Source organism: Anomaloglossus baeobatrachus, chromosome 3 (assembly GCF_048569485.1).
Source record: "Anomaloglossus baeobatrachus isolate aAnoBae1 chromosome 3, aAnoBae1.hap1, whole genome shotgun sequence".
NCBI lineage: Eukaryota > Metazoa > Chordata > Amphibia > Anura > Aromobatidae > Anomaloglossus > Anomaloglossus baeobatrachus.
Genome location: NC_134355.1, coordinates 366,014,368 through 366,032,405, shown reverse-complemented (window position 1 = coordinate 366,032,405; position 18,038 = coordinate 366,014,368). Strand labels below are relative to the sequence as shown.

The window sequence follows — 18,038 nt, the reverse complement described above, 5'->3', positions numbered from 1 at the left end:
AATGAATATGCACATAAATAACACGTCACATAATACAGATGCCCTAAATGATACACCAAAGAATGCAATCGTTCGCATTTTGTGCCCAGTCGTTTTGCAAATCCTCTCCTTTCCATCTAAATCAATAAGGTCTAGTGATGGTTAATGGTTATACCTGCTCCAATAGTCCGAGCTTGGTCAGGATGTCTGAATAGGATAGGCCGTGTTCTAGTCCTGCTGCGGAAAACTGCTATAACATTTTCACTATGGACAGTTTTATGACAAAGGCAGAAATCCCATATTGGAATATTCACTGTGCAGCCATTTTTTTTTACCCTTTTAAACACATTTGGAAAGAAATAAAAAATACTTGTACATTTTTTTATTTACCAACTAAATTCCAGTACTACAAGGCAGTTAAACAATGAAAGACAGAAAAAAAAATGCATTAAACATTTGTTAAAGACTGATAGAATAAATAAAAACTACAAAACAGGTAATCAAATCCAATTTACCTCCCCCACAAAAAGTTCTTTAAAATGCACATGCCCAGAGTCCGATCCGAAAAAATGTCATTAAAAAAAAAAAAAAGTCCCACTGTTTCTGCCACTGTACTGACAGCGGACGCGGTGTCTGTAGTGAACTGTAAAACCCCACTGAGAGGTGTCGAGGAGACGACTGATATACAACAGGTACAGGGCATGTTCTGGACACCAGCTTTCATCCATCTTAAAACATTAACAAAAAAAAAAAAAGCCAGATTTCAATGAGACAGCAATGAGGCCACTGGTATAGTAATACAGGTAGCATAGATCCACGTCCAGGTGGCACTGACATCAGGGAGCACTCGGAAACCAGTTGCTGCATAAGAGTGGTTGCCACTGACAGAAGCTCGGAATAAGCTGTGTTCACAGGGAAGGGAAATATGGCCTTGCTGCAAGTCAGAACTAGGACATCTTGCAGCAATATGGGGAGAACAGCCAGGAGAGGCGAGGAACGATTCATGAGACATCTGCAAAGAGGAAGAGAGGTTACTAAAACACGGAAACATATACAGAGAGACCGTAAAGCCCCAGTAATCCTCTCCCCAAATGCTTCTTCCAAATCAGCACATCATTACATTGCTTGTGCATCAAATAAGACACTATGCGTTAGCTGCGCACGTGTCCTACCTACAATGGCACATGCACAAGCCCCGCATCACATTGCGGCCTTTGCCCGGCCAGTGTGAGTGTATGCCCCATGTGCAATTTGGAATAGCTTAACAACTGCAGCCGTAGTGCCCCAACTCCGAGCCATGTATCATGTGGGTGAAGACTCGCTAATAAAAGGAGTGTGGAGATGTGATCTAGTCATCCCTGTAGTGCACCACCTAAAGCTGCTAAGGGAAGCACCAATTCTATCGCAGTATCCCCTTGTGTCACCGCCTTCTAAAGCAACTCACAAATACATGCGTAATGAAAGGGAAACGCACAGCAAAGACCTGGTGAGTGCCATTTCTTCTTATACTGGATGATCACAAATACATGATACAATTCGGTTATTAAGCTGGTCCCAATAGGGCCTGGGCCCCAAGCTGGAAACTAATATTAGGCCTAAGCCACACGGCGAGAAAATCGGTGCGAGTGGAGTGTGATAAAACATCGCATTCCACTCGGACCAATTCTAGCCTGTGTGTCAGCACACATGAGCGATTAATTTCTCAGCCCTAATTGGACTGAAAAAAACAATCGCAGCATCGCATGCTGGACTAATGCGAGACCCTTTTCTCTCGCACCCATTCAAGTGAATGGGGCGAGAGAAAAATCACACTGCACTCGCGGTACACCAGTGTAAAGAGCGTGCAGAGCGAGAATGGCAATAGCCGGCTATGGAGGAGAGAGTGAGAGAAATCCCTCCCTCCCCTCCTCAGCACTGGCCCGCCCCTCCTGAGTGCCAGGCCGCCCCCCGCAGCTGAGGTCTGCTCCATAGTCGGACCGCAGTCGCAGGGATACTAGCATGACACTTGGCTCCTGCTGTACTGCGAGCATCGCACTAGTGCCCCATGTGGCCCCAGCCTTACTGACAGCCATATTCACATTTTAGAAACCCCCACTCTTGTGCATACAATAACGAGCACTCATTCACATGGCACAGAGATGCAGTTACAAGACCTACTTATAAAAAGGTATTTTCAAGTTCGAAACTTCTCCTTTTCATGGTATAGAGCAGTGTTCCCCAACTCCAGTCCTCAGGAGCCACTAACAGAGCATGTTTTCTGGATTTCCTTAGTATTACACTGGTCATGGAATTATCACCTGGGTAATTATAAGGAAATCCTGAAAACACGCCCTGTTGGTGGCTCCTGAGGACTGGAGATGGAATCACTGGTATATAATAGAAAATTTCCCGATAGCTAGGGTTCTGACCACTGAAATCCTGAGATATAGCAGCAGTCGAATCATGCACACTACTGCTCCATTCATTAAAATGGGTTATCCACAACTTATTTTTATAGATGGGGCGTAGAACTAACAGACATGTAGTTAGTAGCTACTTGCCTATTCTGCATGGGGAAGATATCTAGTCTCCGGCAGCGATTCCAGTTTTACCTCTCATCAGAGCAGCTTTTTATTTTCTGGTCTACTCTGTTAATGGGGAGTCATTGCAGATGTAAGGCTGATGGATGGCTGGTGTCCCGCAGTTAGGAAGGGGGCTGTCAACCAGCATGACATCAGCAGAGACACCCCATCAATACAGCAGAGGGGAACAGAAGATGCAGCTGAACCGCTGGTAGGAGGGGCCCAAGACCACTCTGTGCCGAGAGAAGCTGGCACCGAGCAGAACAGGCAAGTGGTTGACAACCACCTGCCTCCAACTTCTTAGCCCCAGGGTAATTAAAGTCCTGAATAACCCCTTTAAAAGTGAACCCGTCACCAGTTTTTGGGCCTATAGCCTGCGGCCACCACCAGTGGGCTGTTCTATACAGCATGTTAGAATGCTGTATATAAGCGCCCAGGCCGCTGTGTAGAACGTAAAAATGACTTTATACTACTTACCTAAACGGTCGCTGCGGTGGAGTTGGGTCATATGGGCGTATTCGTTCTCCGGTGCTGGCACCTCCTCTTTCGGCCATCTGTCATCCTTCTTCTGAAGCCGGGGTGCATGACGCGTCCTACGTCATCCACACTCGCCGGCGTTGAGATCCTGCGTGGGACTGGCAAGTGTGTATGACTTAGGACACGTCATGCACACAGGCTTCAGGAGGTCTAAGATAGCCGAAAGAGGAGGCGCTGGCACCGGAGACGCCTATATTGCCTAACTCCACCACAGCGACCGTTTGAGTATTATAAAGTGATTTTTACGTTCTACACAGCGGCCTGCGCTCTTATATACATGTATATAAGAGCTCATTGGTGCCGCAGCTTATAGGCCCCCAAACTGCTGACAGGTTCCCTTTAATTCTTATGGGAGTGCCGATGACTATTCAAATGCTGAGTTCAGTTATGTCCCCCTTAAAGGGACTGTCAGCATAGAATGACTCAAGTTAAGTATGGGTGATTAGTGAATCATGGCGGGGCTAATCATTTAAGTGCACATTTCACCTGCATGTTTTATTACCATCGCTCTATGAAACTGGAGCTATGAATCAAAGAGGGGGGTGGAGATAGATGGGAAATCAAGCAGGTGGGAAAAGTCACTTAAATATTTGGACCCACCGTGATGTATGGAGTGCCTGTACTTTGAACAGTCATTCTGTGCTGACCGTCCCTTTAAGGCTACAGTGTACATGAGACCTCTGATGCATTTACATGGGGCTCTTCATAGTCCCGGCTCTGCATCGGTGGAGGCCCCAGCGTTTGAAAAGTTATCTCCTATACCATGGATGGGTGAGAACTTGGAAACCTGACAATGCCTTTTTAATTATTCAGTCCATATCAGGCAATATCTGGTTTATCTAGGGTTAGCGAACATCAACCTTACTAGATGTGAAGATTTATATCATTGAAGTATACTCACAGCTAGCAGGCTGCTCTCCATATCGTCGCATAATCTGGTCATGCGTAAACTTCACAAAAGCATCATATTGTTCTACAAGAGAAGGAGAAAGTCATCACAAGGTATGAGCAGACCCGGCACACTACGTCCAGGAGATAATAGACTTGTAGCCTGCTCCAAGTGCAGTATCAATATTTCTGATCATCTCAAGCACACTGGCCGTTCCTTACATGTAACAGGAAAGGCATGCTTGCAAGGGTCATTTTAAAAGGAGTTAGAAGTGTGGGCCACTTTACGGGTAACCGTTATCCATTGGGGCTTACGTCTGCAGTCACTATGTGAATGCAGAATTGCAAATCCTCACAGCACAGTGTGCACACTAAGGATTCTCTGGCACCAGGAGTCGTTAGTCATGTAACCGCAAGCATATGATATCTATATTTTTGGCCACATTCTGACTAGACTGGTCTTTGATTTCGCAAAGCTTCCCAAGAGTCTAGTCGGCAGATTACCACATCTGCAGACCGGTAAAGTGCACGCTGCAAGGATTCACAAGTCTTCATTCGAAGATACAGACACAGACACAGACACTAAGAACCTGGCAGAAGTGTTTGTGTTCTAGAATAAAGACGACTGAATCTAACCACATGCCCTCCAATAGCAGCCATCACATGGATGGAAGTGGCAGAGAGATGGCACAAAGGGCTGACTGATCACAGGGCATCGAAAACAGCGATCTATAAAACAGCTACACACCAGCCATTGCTGGTAAAAGTCTATGTGCAGCCGTGATAAAGGGGGAATCTTCAATAAAAGGTATTTTATCCAATACAAAACACTATGGGGCAAACTAGTCACAGACTATGACCACTTTGTGCTAGTGTGTGCACTGTCCGGCCAGCCAAAGAACACAGTGGAGTTAAATGGCTGTCGACCGACACGTGACCACTAGTGCTTCTGACACGCCATGTTTTGTATTGCATGGAATAAACCTCTTTGAGGAGTCACCGGTGGTGTAAGACGCCTTTCTTCTACTTGTTTGTGATCTAATCCCACCGAAAGAATACAACCGGAGGTTTCATTACATGCAGCACCGATACAGAAAAGTCAGCTTAGGTTAGTTACCTGCCAGTTTTGTGGTCAAAATTTCTTCGTACTCTTCACGAACTTTATCTTCTCTTTCTTTTAAAAGACGTTCACATATCATTCCAACCTGTCTCAGAGTAAAAAGTGGCTGCTCCTTCCTCAGTGGTGACGCCGTGGATGTTCCTGCAATGAAAGAATGATGCTTCTGTTTAATGGCACAGCAACTGTGAAGTCTCCGGGGAGTCAAGCAGCTGTGTCCATAGCAAAAAACTAGAAGAGTCACTGTTGTCACATGGCCAGTCTGTAGCATAGCGGGAAATTAAGATTGCACAGTAAAGTGTTTACAATGATATAAAAAGGAAAATGTCTCCACCAGTGAAGGTGACGGAACAGAAAAGTTGGGATGATGATACTGCAGTCGCCTGATAAGAAAAGGGAATGAAAAACAAAATGCAGAGCTGGAGAGTAAAACGAAGGTTGGGGATATGTTACTAATTCAGCGGTCGGTGACAGGTAATCGGCTATTCCTGACAACAGGGAACATTATCCCTGCAAATGTGACGCCCCTGAACTATCAGGTAGTCACAGGGTATTGCACGCTCTTCCCTCTAAGTGCAGTATCCAATTCCTTCATGGTTCTGGGTCCCTACCATGCAGTGTTGGAGGCAACAGCAAATCAAATCCTATGAACACCCTGCACCCCACCAGTGGGCGGCTTGAGCGGAATAGGGTCGCCCACCTAGGGGTCAGGATGGGAGGGTCAGGAAAGTGTCAGAAAAGTTAAGTGGAGAGGAGTGAAGTGGAGGAAGCAGGGAGCGGTGGCTCCGGAAAGTAGCTGTCTAGGTTGCAGGCGGTGTCTGGGCCTAGAGGAGTCGGACCCCCGGTCGCAGGGGATTGAGGCAAAGTACCTGGGACCTGTCAAGAGGACGGTCGGCAACCTGGTCTTATCACCGGTCCGATACCGAAGGCACAACGGGGTACACGGACCCTAGGTCGGGGAGAAGCTTCAGGCAACCCAGCAATTCACCTGAGGAGAGCGGTGCCTTTATGGACTGTTCCCACTAGCTCCAGAATCGGGGTACTAGCACAACGAGGGGAATAGGGCCTTCCACATACGCAGCCCAGAAGATCCCAAGCATGAGCAGGCTCCCACACTTAAGCACAGTGGGGAGCGGGGCCCGGCAAGTTCCAAACTACCGGGCCACTTCGGTAAATCTAAACTTTGTGCCAGGAGGCAGGTCACAGTACACCAGGCAGCACTGCAGGGGACGGGAGCCGGACGAGCTCCCCGAGAGAGCCAGCAGCACCCAGAGACTTTGTTTACCTGGTTGTCAGCGTCTGCTTATTGGCTGAGTGAGTACATGAGTGATCTCTCCGCCCTGGCACCCAGTATAACCTTTCAGAGCCCCGGGACCTACCCCTACCCGGGGAACAACACCTGGCTGCCCCATTCCATCACCCCGGGGTCTCCCAATAACGGCAGCGGCGGTACCTCAATTACCGCATACCACGGGTGGCGTCAAGAACTACCATCCCCTTGTAAATATCTTCCTTTAACTTTAGAGTGTGGCTGCGAGCCCGGAGACCCTCGAGCCACGAACGGACATTGCCCATTGATCTGAGCGGTTCGATCTGCTGCTGGGGCGGCACACAGACTATTGGGACAGATCACTTGCCCACAGTGGTGGAGCGGATGGTTGGACTTCACTTGTCACAGCCTTACTGGAGATCAAAACTAAAAGGATTTCCAAAAAAAGTCTCCAGAAACAAAAAGTTCAGAAATTAAATCAGCATATTTATCAGTTACCAGTAACTCATAGGCTCAGGGCCATTTACTCACCGGGTATATTTTGCCCGCCAGGCAAAAAATGATGTGGCGGGGCTTCGCTGGAGCAGGGCTCTGTTTGCTGAAAGCTGTTTTCTAGGTGCCTTCTCTTCTGCATGCGCTTATACTCCTGCTTTATGTTGTAAAGGATTTGTTCTACAATGGAAGTAGAGACATGGATTAAAACTTTATTTTGTAACCCCCACAGCACTCACCAGGCTTCACTCTGCGCCTCTGCATAATCACATTCATACATACAGCTTTTAAAAGGGAACCCGTCATTAGGATTTTATACCCCAAACTAATGACCTGTATATAAAAGGCATTGTAATGCTGAATAAATCCTCACCTTCCTTGTAGAAATGCGATTTGCTGTTTGAGAGAAATCTATAGATGAAACCCAACCCAAATGAGTTGCAAGTGCAGTGGGCGGGCGCTGCACTTACAGCTCCTCTGCTCTCAGTATTCCTGCCTGACAGGTCACTTTTCCTAGCGAGAGCACAGGCAAGCAACATCGTTACCTGGGGCTCGGATTGTGCAGTGGCGTCCTGGACTATCAGTATGCACAGGTGGCACCCTAGACAATTTCTCGCTAGGGAAAGAAGGTCACATATAATTTATACATGCATTCCAATAAATGTAATTACACATATACACACGCACATTGCTATGCGCACACGTATCTTGCAGAGATCAGCTGAGCTCAGGAGGAGCTATATGCCCTGGTCACAGGCTGTAGATTCATCATGGTGCACAACCGCAATGTGAACACAACCTTTTTATCATCACAACAAATAACTTCTCAAAAGAGGGCAGGAAGTTACCGAAGAGACGTCGGCAACAAATTGTGCAAGGAAACTGTTCTTGACAGATGTGTTACTACCCGCAGCCGGTGACTAATGAAGGTCTCTGATCTACAGCCCTGCTGTAATGGACAAGTGCCATGCGGGGTGAGTAATGAAGGCTCTGCTCTTTGGAGAAGTCCCACACTGCAATGTGGATGGCACAACGTACACAATGGTCTTGTCATCTACATTGGAAAAGGAAACCCTGCACAATCCTCAAACCTGTTTCATCACACGGGGGGATACCACTGATGTGTGCGAGTTGGGATACAGCTCCTGATCACAAGGGGGTTAGCTTTCAGAGCTCTGCTACGTCTAAGAACGGTCACAACTGCTGCACTCCATAAACTGAAGTTATACATTGTTTGCTCTCAGATGAGGTAGCAAAAACCTGAAACCAGAATCCCTTTAAAGCCCTGTGCACACTTTTTTGCTGCAGTTTTTTTCTGCAGAAAAGGTGCATTTTTTTGTTCATAAAGTTAATGCAGACCTTCTCCAGCAAAATCTATGAGAAATCTAAAATGCCGTGCGCACACTTTTTTACCTAAGGCTATGTGCCCACGCTGCGGAAAATGCGCGGATTTCTCGAAAATCTGCAGCACAGCTACTCCCCAGCCATTTCTATGGCATTTGGGAAATGCTGTGCCCACGCTGCTGATTTTTCCGCAGCGGAAATCGTGCGGAAAAATCTGCAGCATGTCAATTATTGTAGCGGATTTCTCCGCAGGGTCCCATATACTTACCTGCCTTGATAGAGACCCGAGTCACTTTCTCCGTCCGATGTAGTGGCAGCAGCGCGGTGGATCCAGGTACAGGAAGGAAGGTGGGCGGAGCCTGCACGAGCTCCGGTCATGTGACAGCCGGAGCTAGTTCAGGCCCGTCCACCTTCTTCTGCAGACGCTGAGAGAGTGACCCGGCTGCCGGAAAGCGAGGTGCTGCATGATGGAGGTAAGTATGAACGCCCCGATCACTGCAGCACTTTTTCTGCATTGAGGATGCAGTGCCGAAGCCATGGTACTGTATCCTCAATGCAGAATGCCCGCAGCATATCCGCAGGACATTCCGCAGCATGGAAACAGACAAAAGTTGTGGTGCTGTTTCCTGGGAGCTCCTGCGGAATGTCGTGCGGATATATCCGCAGGACACTGTCCCCGTGGGCACATAGCCTAAAGGTTTTGCTGCAGAATTTCTGCAGCAAAAAGAAGCAGCATGTCACTTCTTTTCCGCAGGTACCTGCCGTTTTGCCATTAAATAGTTAACATTTTCCCAGTGCACAAAGACCCTAAATGAAGTGGTCTATTCTTTTGACAAAAGTCTGCAGTCACATAGTGACTGCAGATTTGTGAATCCTCGCAGTGCACACTGAGGATTCTCCGGAGCCAGCGAGACCGAGCTGTCACAAGACTGCAAGTATGTGATCTGATAATTCAGGTCACATTCCAACTAAACATTCATGACCTTGCTCAATTCACTTGCACTAAGTAAAGCGGTGTACGTCTAGGTGGAAAGGGACCAGAAGTATGCACCTTCCATACTTGCGGTCACTTAACCACCTGACCTCACTGCGGACAGCGGATAATCCTTATTGCGAGGTTTCACAAGCCTGCAGTCAGTTCAGAGCACTAACTCCGCCCATACCACAGCTATCTGTATACATTGTCTATAGACAGTGAGCTGCTTATCAGAGAAAGGGGTGTGGACAGTCTAGCAGGCTCATGAGTCCTGACAGTGATTTGTTTTATCACCAGATTATTGTATAAAAACAACAGAACACAGCCTAATAATCTGATAACCCTGAATTCAGCGTCTCAGCCCCCAAGTCATGCTGCCCTCATATTACACAGCAAAAATCTGCTGACATTACCTTTATTGAATCACATCAGTGGATTTCAGGAGGCTGTTTATTAAGACAGGTCTGCGCTGTAAATCTTAATGTAGTCAGGCTATGTGCCCACGCTAGAATGTCCATGCGGATTTTTTTGCCTGAAAATCCGCAACTTTCGCGGCAAATCCGCACCCGCGGATTTGCCGCGGATTTGCCGCGAATTTTGATGCGGATTTCATTTTTTTTTTTCCCCCATTCAAAACAGAAAATCCGCACCAAAACTGCACCAAACAATTGACATGCTGCAGTTTGTTCCGCATCAAAATCCGCGGCAAAATCCGCAGCGGAAAAATCCGCAGCATGGGCACAGCATTTCCAAAATGCCATTGAAATGGCTGGGGAGTAGCTGTGCTGCAGATTTTCGGCAAATCCGCGCTAAATCCGCGTCAAAATCCGCGATAAATCCTGTAGCGTGGGCACATAGCCTTAGAGTTTTTCTGGGCAGAGAAAAAGTCTGATAACTGCGACTGCAGAATGGTGTTAGTGTGCGATAACCCACACGGTTACAATTTCCCATCATCGGGTTTGTGCTACCTAATCAGAGCAGAATAATGTAGGCCCACAGAGCCCCATTGCAGGGATGTGTCACTTATTTTATTGAAGCTATAAAACACAGCCTAATAAGTGTTTTATCAGCAGTTTGCTTATCACTACAGGCCTCTGTCTCATGGCTCCTGGTCAACTGCTCTGTATAACCTGCCCCCCATGGACTCGCAGCTTTCTGTGGACACTGTATATTGAAAGATGTCAATCCATAGTGTGAAGTTATACATGGCTCAGCAGAAAACTGCAGCAGAGAAAACAGTGAATGTATCAAAGTGACAGCAAGCAGCTTAGTAAGTGACATTGCTGGAATCAGGATCTCAGCTGACAGATTACATAACAAAAACCTCATGACAAGATTCCCTTTAATAAAAGGAGCAGCAAAAATGGCAAAACTTAATCAGATTGCAACCAAAAATAGTCACCTAGCAAATCTCTAGTCACCAAGGCATTGTGCATGCCGGTCTTTATCACATTGGCATATCTCCCTGCAGTGCTATACTGGCACGATCAGGCTGATTCTATACATGCCTTTAGTTGTCAGCTAGGATGTATAGGTTTTGAAATACAAGCAGGTAAAGTTTGTAAAATGAGCAGCTTTTTGAATGGCAGCAGCTGCCGATCAGCTGATAGCAGGGGTGGGGTTTGATAGTGATTTTCTCCACCCCAATGCCTGTCAGTCCTCCCCCTATCTTTTATTTATGCTAATTCTATTATAGAAGTGTTTTACTAATATCTTCACTTAGATGGCGTCGGAGTTGGCGCCTGAGCATAGCGCGCTCTGGCAATATCCAGCTGGCATCAACCCCATTTATTACCCCGTTTGCCACCGCACCAAGGCAACAGGAAGAGCCGAGTCCAGTGCTAGTAATTGGGTATCTAATGGATGCACCACTTCTGGGGTGGCTGTGGGCTGCTATTGTTAGGTTGGAAAGGGCCAAATAACTATGGGCCTTCCCACCCCAATATAAACCCCCAGTTGTATGCTGTACCTTGGCTGGTTTCATAACCAACCAAGGTACAGCAGACAGCCAAGGGTGGCAGCTGCCAGCTGTTCCTGTGCTGGGTATGAAAAATGGGGAGGGACCCCATGGTCTCTCTTTTTTTTAATGAATTTATTTATTCAGGGGGAAAAAAAAAAAAAAAAAAAAAAAAAGAAGACTGCGCCAGAAATAAGTGCAGGCGCCAACTCTGACACCATCTTAGCAAAGATATTAGTAAAACGCTTCTATAATAGAATTAGCATAAATTAAAAATGGGGGGGAGGAACAACAGACAGGGGGGGGGGGCAGGGGAATCACTGTCAAAACCCACCCCAGCTAATAGCTGATCAGCAGCTGCCAATCAAAAAAAAAAAAAAACTGTTCATTTTCCAAGCGTTACTTGCTTGTATTTCAAAAACTATACTTCAGAGCTGACCACTAAAGGTATGAAGAGAATCATCCTGATAGTGCCAGTATAGCACTGGCTTTGGGATACATACGAAAATCCCCCCCCACCCTTCTCCTGCATTTGCCATTTCGGATGGTGTAAAAATGACAAACGTAACACTTTGGCACGGTTTCGAGCTGCACCAAGGGTTTGTGACTTGGAGGTGTTTTAAGACAGAATTCTGTTGTACAAAGCTTCATTGGCTTTACATAACGTGCCTCTTTTTTCCCCATCCATCTTCTCATCTGTTTCTTACTGGACAGCTCTGGTAACCGCTGGAGGGCAGGGATGAATGATAAGTAGGTGGCAAGTGTTCGGCCACACCATGGCAGCACCACGCTCCTGTACTCGGGTCTGAACAGACATTTAATGCCAGCAGACCGCCACTAACACACCTAGGGGATGTACCCCATACATGAGCGCTTATTCACTTGCACAATGACAACACACCGAGCTCATGACTTCAGCCATTGTGGATATAATAAGGTTCCAACTGGACCAATGCGATGGCCGACTACTGCATTCTTCATTCCGTGCAGTGACGCATTGTAATGCAGGTCAGTCAGCCTCTAATAACCAGCTCCGAGGAGTGAGTGTACTGGAGATAGGCCAGAATCACTGGGCAATACTGGTTCTCCCAGTACAGAGCGGATCTCAACCCAGCTACATAAAACACAGGTACCATCACAGCCACACTGCAGGGCATACACCAAGGGGCAATCCTGGCACACTCCGGCACTACTTGACCTTTTCCTACCACTGTATTGTTAGCACAAGGGCATTTCATAAAGGTGAAGTGTACATGCCCACTATTATGTACATATGACGACAGGGAGCCAATAAATACCAGATTCCAACACTGTCCCAAACAAGGCTCTAGTCACACAGTCCGTACGCCGAGAAAAACGCTGCACACATCTGGAATTCAATAATCATTTTGCACAAATCTGTATATTTACCACTGAATTACACAGATTATTGTGTCTACAACGGGAGCCCTAATGTGTTAAACAATAGCATGTTAGAGACTCCCATCACAAGCACCGGAGGAACACTGACATCAGGCATCTAGAGTACCAAGAAACTGGATAGTGCGAGGATAAAGATCTGCTATAGTTGTGTGGGGTAGCCCCCGCGCACCGGCGGCAGGGTAGCCCGTGGGGAGGCGCCCGCGCACCGGCGGCAGGGTAGCCCGCGGGGAGGCGCCCGCGCACCGGCGGCAGGGTAGCCCGCGGGGAGGCGCCCGCGCACCGGCGGCAGGGTAGCCCGCGGGGAGGCGCCCGCGCACCGGCGGCAGGGTAGCCCGCGGGGAGGCGCCCGCGCACCGGCGGCAGGGTAGCCCGCGGGGAGGCGCCCGCGCACCGGCGGCAGGGTAGCCCGCGGGGAGGCGCCCGCGCACCACTCTTCTAGATGACAGATGGATCACTGGCAGACTGATTTAACTTATGACCCGTCTGTAAGGACACCTCAGTTACTATTTTAAGGCCCATTCAGGCTTCTAGGATTTTTACAGTCCTCAGACCTGTAACCTAAACACTAAAATATTACTTACAGCAAGTTGGGCTGCAGTGTGTACATCGCCCTGGCCAAAAACTAGTACTCTAGCAGGATACAGCCAAACCCCCACTAAAGTGGAAGCATCACAGGTGCAGAAGCAAATCACACACACACACACACACACACCTCCATGGAATGGAGGGGGCGATTGCTAGATGATAAAACTGCACACTGATGGCTTGCATAGAGCGCTGGTTCACATATGCAGATAACAGTCACAAACCCGCAGCCTATTAGGTGACGCCCATACTATTAGATCAGGCGGGCTGCCAAGCCGTACCCCACTCTACAGTGCAAGGCCCAACAGAAATTTTTGGAGGATATTTTCCTCTTTTTGTTGCAATGTTTATATTTAGTGTAGGGACCTACAAGCATGAGGTTCCGTGACGCGGGTTGTAGGCTTACGTTTTTATGGCCATAAATACCAACAAAAACCTCATTTATTTTTTGTACAGGATACAGCCAGGCCCCTTTCTGTTGGGCCTTGCACTGTAGAGTGTGTCTGTGCATGATACACGGGTGGGGTACGGCTTGGCAGCCCGCCTGATCTAATAGTATGGGCGTCACCTAATAGGCTGCGGGTTTGTGACTGTCTGCTAGTGTGAACAGTGCTCTATGCAAGCCACTAGTGGGCAGTTTTATCATCTAGCAATCGCCCGCCTCCATTCCATGGAGGGTGTGTGTGATTTGCTCCTCCTGCACCAGTGACGCTTCCACATTAGTGGGGGTTTGGCTGTATCCCGCTAGAGTACTAGTTTTTGGCCAGGGCAATGTACACACTGCAGCCCAACTTGCTGTAAGTAATACTTAATTTTTGGAGGATATTTTCCTCCTTTTGTTATGTTTATAAACACTAAAATACCTCAATCTAGTATATCTTCTACTCTTGAAATCTGGGAATAACAGAATTTAAGGGGTTATCCACTTCTGGGAACTTTTTTTTATTTTAAAGCATTTATTTGGAGCTAAAAATCATTTTTTTGACAATGGATTTCATGACAAAGTTTGCCCCATTTTGCTACCCATCACACTAAACTTTAAAGGGAACCAACCAGCAGGATTTTGATATATAAAGTAAAGCCAGTGCTATACTGGTGCTAGGATGCTGAATGTAAGCATAGCTTTTGTTCTGAGATTGGAGGTTTTATTTCAGAAATATGTGCAAGTAAAGTTCCAGAAATGCACTGCTATTTGATTGACAGGTGCAACAGGGGCGGGAATATGTGGGTCAGGTCTTGCTATCTGTTCCCGCCCCTTTTGCAGTCAGACGTTATTTCCGGCGTGTGCACAGAATCATTTGCAAATATTACGCGGCTCATGATTCTCTGGCTGCGGTGAGACGATTTTGGGAGCGGTCTCCACTCCTGTTGTGACTCTGCGCGTTCCCAACGCGAGCAGAGGAAGCGAGGACACATGTGCCGCCCTCGCATACTACAATCCAATGTAAGAAGACAGTTTTCACAAAGGAGGCGCTGGAGATAACGCTATGCGCCGACTCAGACACCATCTTAGTGAAGAGTTTTCTGCAAAACTTCCAAATGCTTCTGCACATGCACCAGAATTAACATCTATGATGGCGGCAGGGGAAGGAAGGCCAGGCCGGGGCGGGAATAGATAGCAATAACTGACCCACATATTCCTGCTCTTGTTGCACCTGTCAATCAAATAGCAGTGCATTGCTGGAACTTTACTTGCACATTTTTCTGAAATAAAACCTCCAATCTCAGAACAAAAGCTATGCTTACATTCAGCATCCTAGAGCCAGTATAGCACTGGCTTTACTTTATATATGAAAATCCTGCTGGCTGGTTCCCTTTAATGTGGCCATAAATGAGCTGAGGAAAGAGAGGAATTCAGCACTCTTAATGGACTATCAGAATGCGCTCACTGATGGATCCCCAGAGAACCCCAGGTACATTTAAGGGAAAAAAAAAAAAAAAAAAAACCCAATGTATTAGCTGCGGTTCCCAGCGTATTCGGGTCCTGGTGGTTTTGTTTCTGATCCGATGCCTGACAAGTCACCAAATAAAATAGCCAGTCAGATGACCCTGAGTTTTCACATGACTCGAAGAGAAGTGGCCGGTAACTGGAATGAGACGGCTCCCAGCAGGTTGGGCACCTGGTCTAAGGCAGTAATCCTGGAGACCCCCTTTAATAAACCAGCTCTACCCCAAAACTGCACGTCAGAACTTGTAAGGCCTCACATTGCCCCCTGCAGATATGGTGCCACAGGCACTCCATGTCTACCACGTGATGCTGCCATACCACAGGAATGCCATGTGAGAGGCCATGGTTATACCTGGCAAACTGGCTATAAATCAAACAGAAAGAAGGCCTCTGTATAAATTTAGAACAAGCCCCCTGATGGGTAAGGAGGTGACCCCTTTATACAGCACCATAGGCAGAGCTGGGCCTCCGTACTAACAGGGAGGGCTATGAGCCTTCCAAACAGAAGACAACATACACAAGAATTAGGGTATGTGCCCACAATCAGGACGCAGTGGGTGCTGACCTGCGGGGCAGGGAGTCTCCTCTGCAGGAGACCACAGACGCTCGTACCCAGGGTTCAGTGCGCTGCGGTCTACTCACTGTGTTCTCCCTACGGAGGATGCATGCAAAACCGCAGTAAACAATTGACATGCTGCGGTCTGGAAACACGCACCGCATGTAAGTGTTTGCTGTGGAAAAAACAAGCACAGTGGGCACGGGATTCCTAGAAGTCCATCCACTGTGCTTGTACTGTACAACGCAGCAAAAACACGCTACATCCAAAACGCTGCAAACACTGATCGCGGGCACGCAGCCTTAGTATGACCCCATCCAGGCATGTGAACTACGACCTTGTGTTACATGGAGGACAGCCAGTCACCCAATGGTGACATCTAAGGATCCGCCTAAAAGAGCCAGTTCACCCAAGACTTGCCCAACCAAACAAGTCACAAGTATCAGAGTGGCCATGACCAACAATGAGCAGAGGTTCTGCCACCTAGAGCCGTCCAGGCACGCTGTGATCCAGATCAGGGAGGGGGCCTGCCCATGTGGCCACCCACTCTCCAAGAGGGGCTACTCAATCTATGCTGCAGGCCACAAATATCAAAGGTTTGGTTTATCAACTACCTGATCTGGCAGCGCCCGTAATCGTATACATATTGCCAGCTGCCAACATATAGCATGTGAGGACAATTCACTGCGAGGACCCCAATAACAGAGCGGCACTCTGCCCCCCCTGTGGGTGCCCCTCCAATAACAGAGCGGCACTCTGCCCCCCCTGTGGGTGCCCCTCCAATAACAGAGCGGCACTCTGCCCCCCCTGTGGGTGCCCCTCCAATAACAGAGCGGCACTCTGCCCCCCCTGTGGGTGCCCCTCCAATAACAGAGCGGCACTCTGCCCCCCCTGTGGGTGCCCCTCCAATAACAGAGCGGCACTCTGCCCCCCCTGTGGGTGCCCCTCCAATAACAGAGCGGCACTCTGCCCCCCCTGTGGGTGCCCCTCCAATAACAGAGCGGCACTCTGCCCCCCCTGTGGGTGCCCCTCCAATAACAGAGCGGCACTCTGCCCCCCCTGTGGGTGCCCCTCCAATAACAGAGCGGCACTCTGCCCCCCCTGTGGGTGCCCCTCCAATAACAGAGCGGCACTCTGCCCCCCCTGTGGGTGCCCCTCCAATAACAGAGCGGCACTCTGCCCCCCCTGTGGGTGCCCCTCCAATAACAGAGCGGCACTCTGCCCCCCCTGTGGGTGCCCCTCCAATAACAGAGCGGCACTCTGCCCCCCCTGTGGGTGCCCCTCCAATAACAGAGCGGCACTCTGCCCCCCCTGTGGGTGCCCCTCCAATAACAGAGCGGCACTCTGCCCCCCCTGTGGGTGCCCCTCCAATAACAGAGCGGCACTCTGCCCCCCCTGTGGGTGCCCCTCCAATAACAGAGCGGCACTCTGCCCCCCCTGTGGGTGCCCCTCCAATAACAGAGCGGCACTCTGCCCCCCTGTGGGTGCCCCTCCAGGCTCTTACATGCTGGGTCTGTGCCAGCCTGCACCGAGCAGTGTTGTCATAGGGCCTTCCGGTAAACGGGTAGGAGTTCTCCTTTAAGAGCAGCCACATCCTGTATAACCAGTAACAGTCCTGATCACTGGTGATTACTGGGAACAAAGCCTCCCCCAGTGTATGACCTCCCCTCCCCCCGCCGTGCCCATTGTGTGCCCCGCCGTGCCCTTACCTGCGGTGAGCCGGGAGGACACCTCCCCGAAGGGTGACGGCTCCATACGGAGGTATTTCTGTGGGGAGGGAGCGGACGGGGACAGGGGCGCGCATCGCCGTCTCTTGGGGGAGGCCGCCGGGCTGAGAAGAGGGTCAAAGTCGATAGTCCTTTTAAGGGTGGCTCCGCAGGCCATGTCCGGGGTGGTCGGGCAGTCTATGAGCCGGACTGGGGGGCCTCACACTGCGGCTCCGCTCCCTGCTGTCCCCGGCCTCCGCTCCGCCGTCCTCGCCGATTCTTCGCCCTTCGGCTTCCGCGGACTGTGCCAGGGAGTTATTAGCTTCGCCCACAGCGCTGACTTGCCCGGCAGAGGAGGATGGCGAAGGATAGTGTGCCCACTCACAAAGCGCCGAGCGGTACCAGGTCTAGCTCCTTCCTTCTGCTCTCAATATGGCGTTATAACAACGCCACTGATTCATTCTCGCACCGACAAGCACTAGTGCTGCCCAAAGGCCTCTGGGAAAGCGAGTTTACTCAAGGGCACTTTCTATGCTGCAGGACTGCGAAGGAACTACAATACCCGACATGCAACACTTCAAGGAAGTCGCTTCCGTGTTTGAATTTAAATCCCCATAGTTGTTTTGAAACTTGTCATTGGCAGCCTCGGCACGTACAGCTGGGGGGTGGGGAAGAGGGAGGAAAGGGGCAACCGCTGGCA

At 49.0% G+C, this 18,038-nt stretch overlaps 1 protein-coding gene across 1 annotated transcript; it reads right to left on the bottom strand.

Moving 5' to 3' along the window:
- Nucleotides 1–346: 346 nt before the first annotated feature.
- AKIRIN2 (akirin 2) lies at nt 347–17,811 on the bottom strand. Its single transcript, XM_075340141.1, has 5 exons — nt 17,342–17,811; nt 6,884–7,024; nt 5,083–5,226; nt 3,979–4,050; nt 347–991 (listed from the first exon to the last, which is right to left on the bottom strand). Exons 1-5 carry the CDS (start codon nt 17,514–17,516, stop codon nt 981–983), a joined length of 543 nt encoding a protein of 180 aa, XP_075196256.1. The 5' UTR covers nt 17,517–17,811; the 3' UTR covers nt 347–980.
- Between the last annotated feature and the right edge of the window lie 227 nt (nt 17,812–18,038).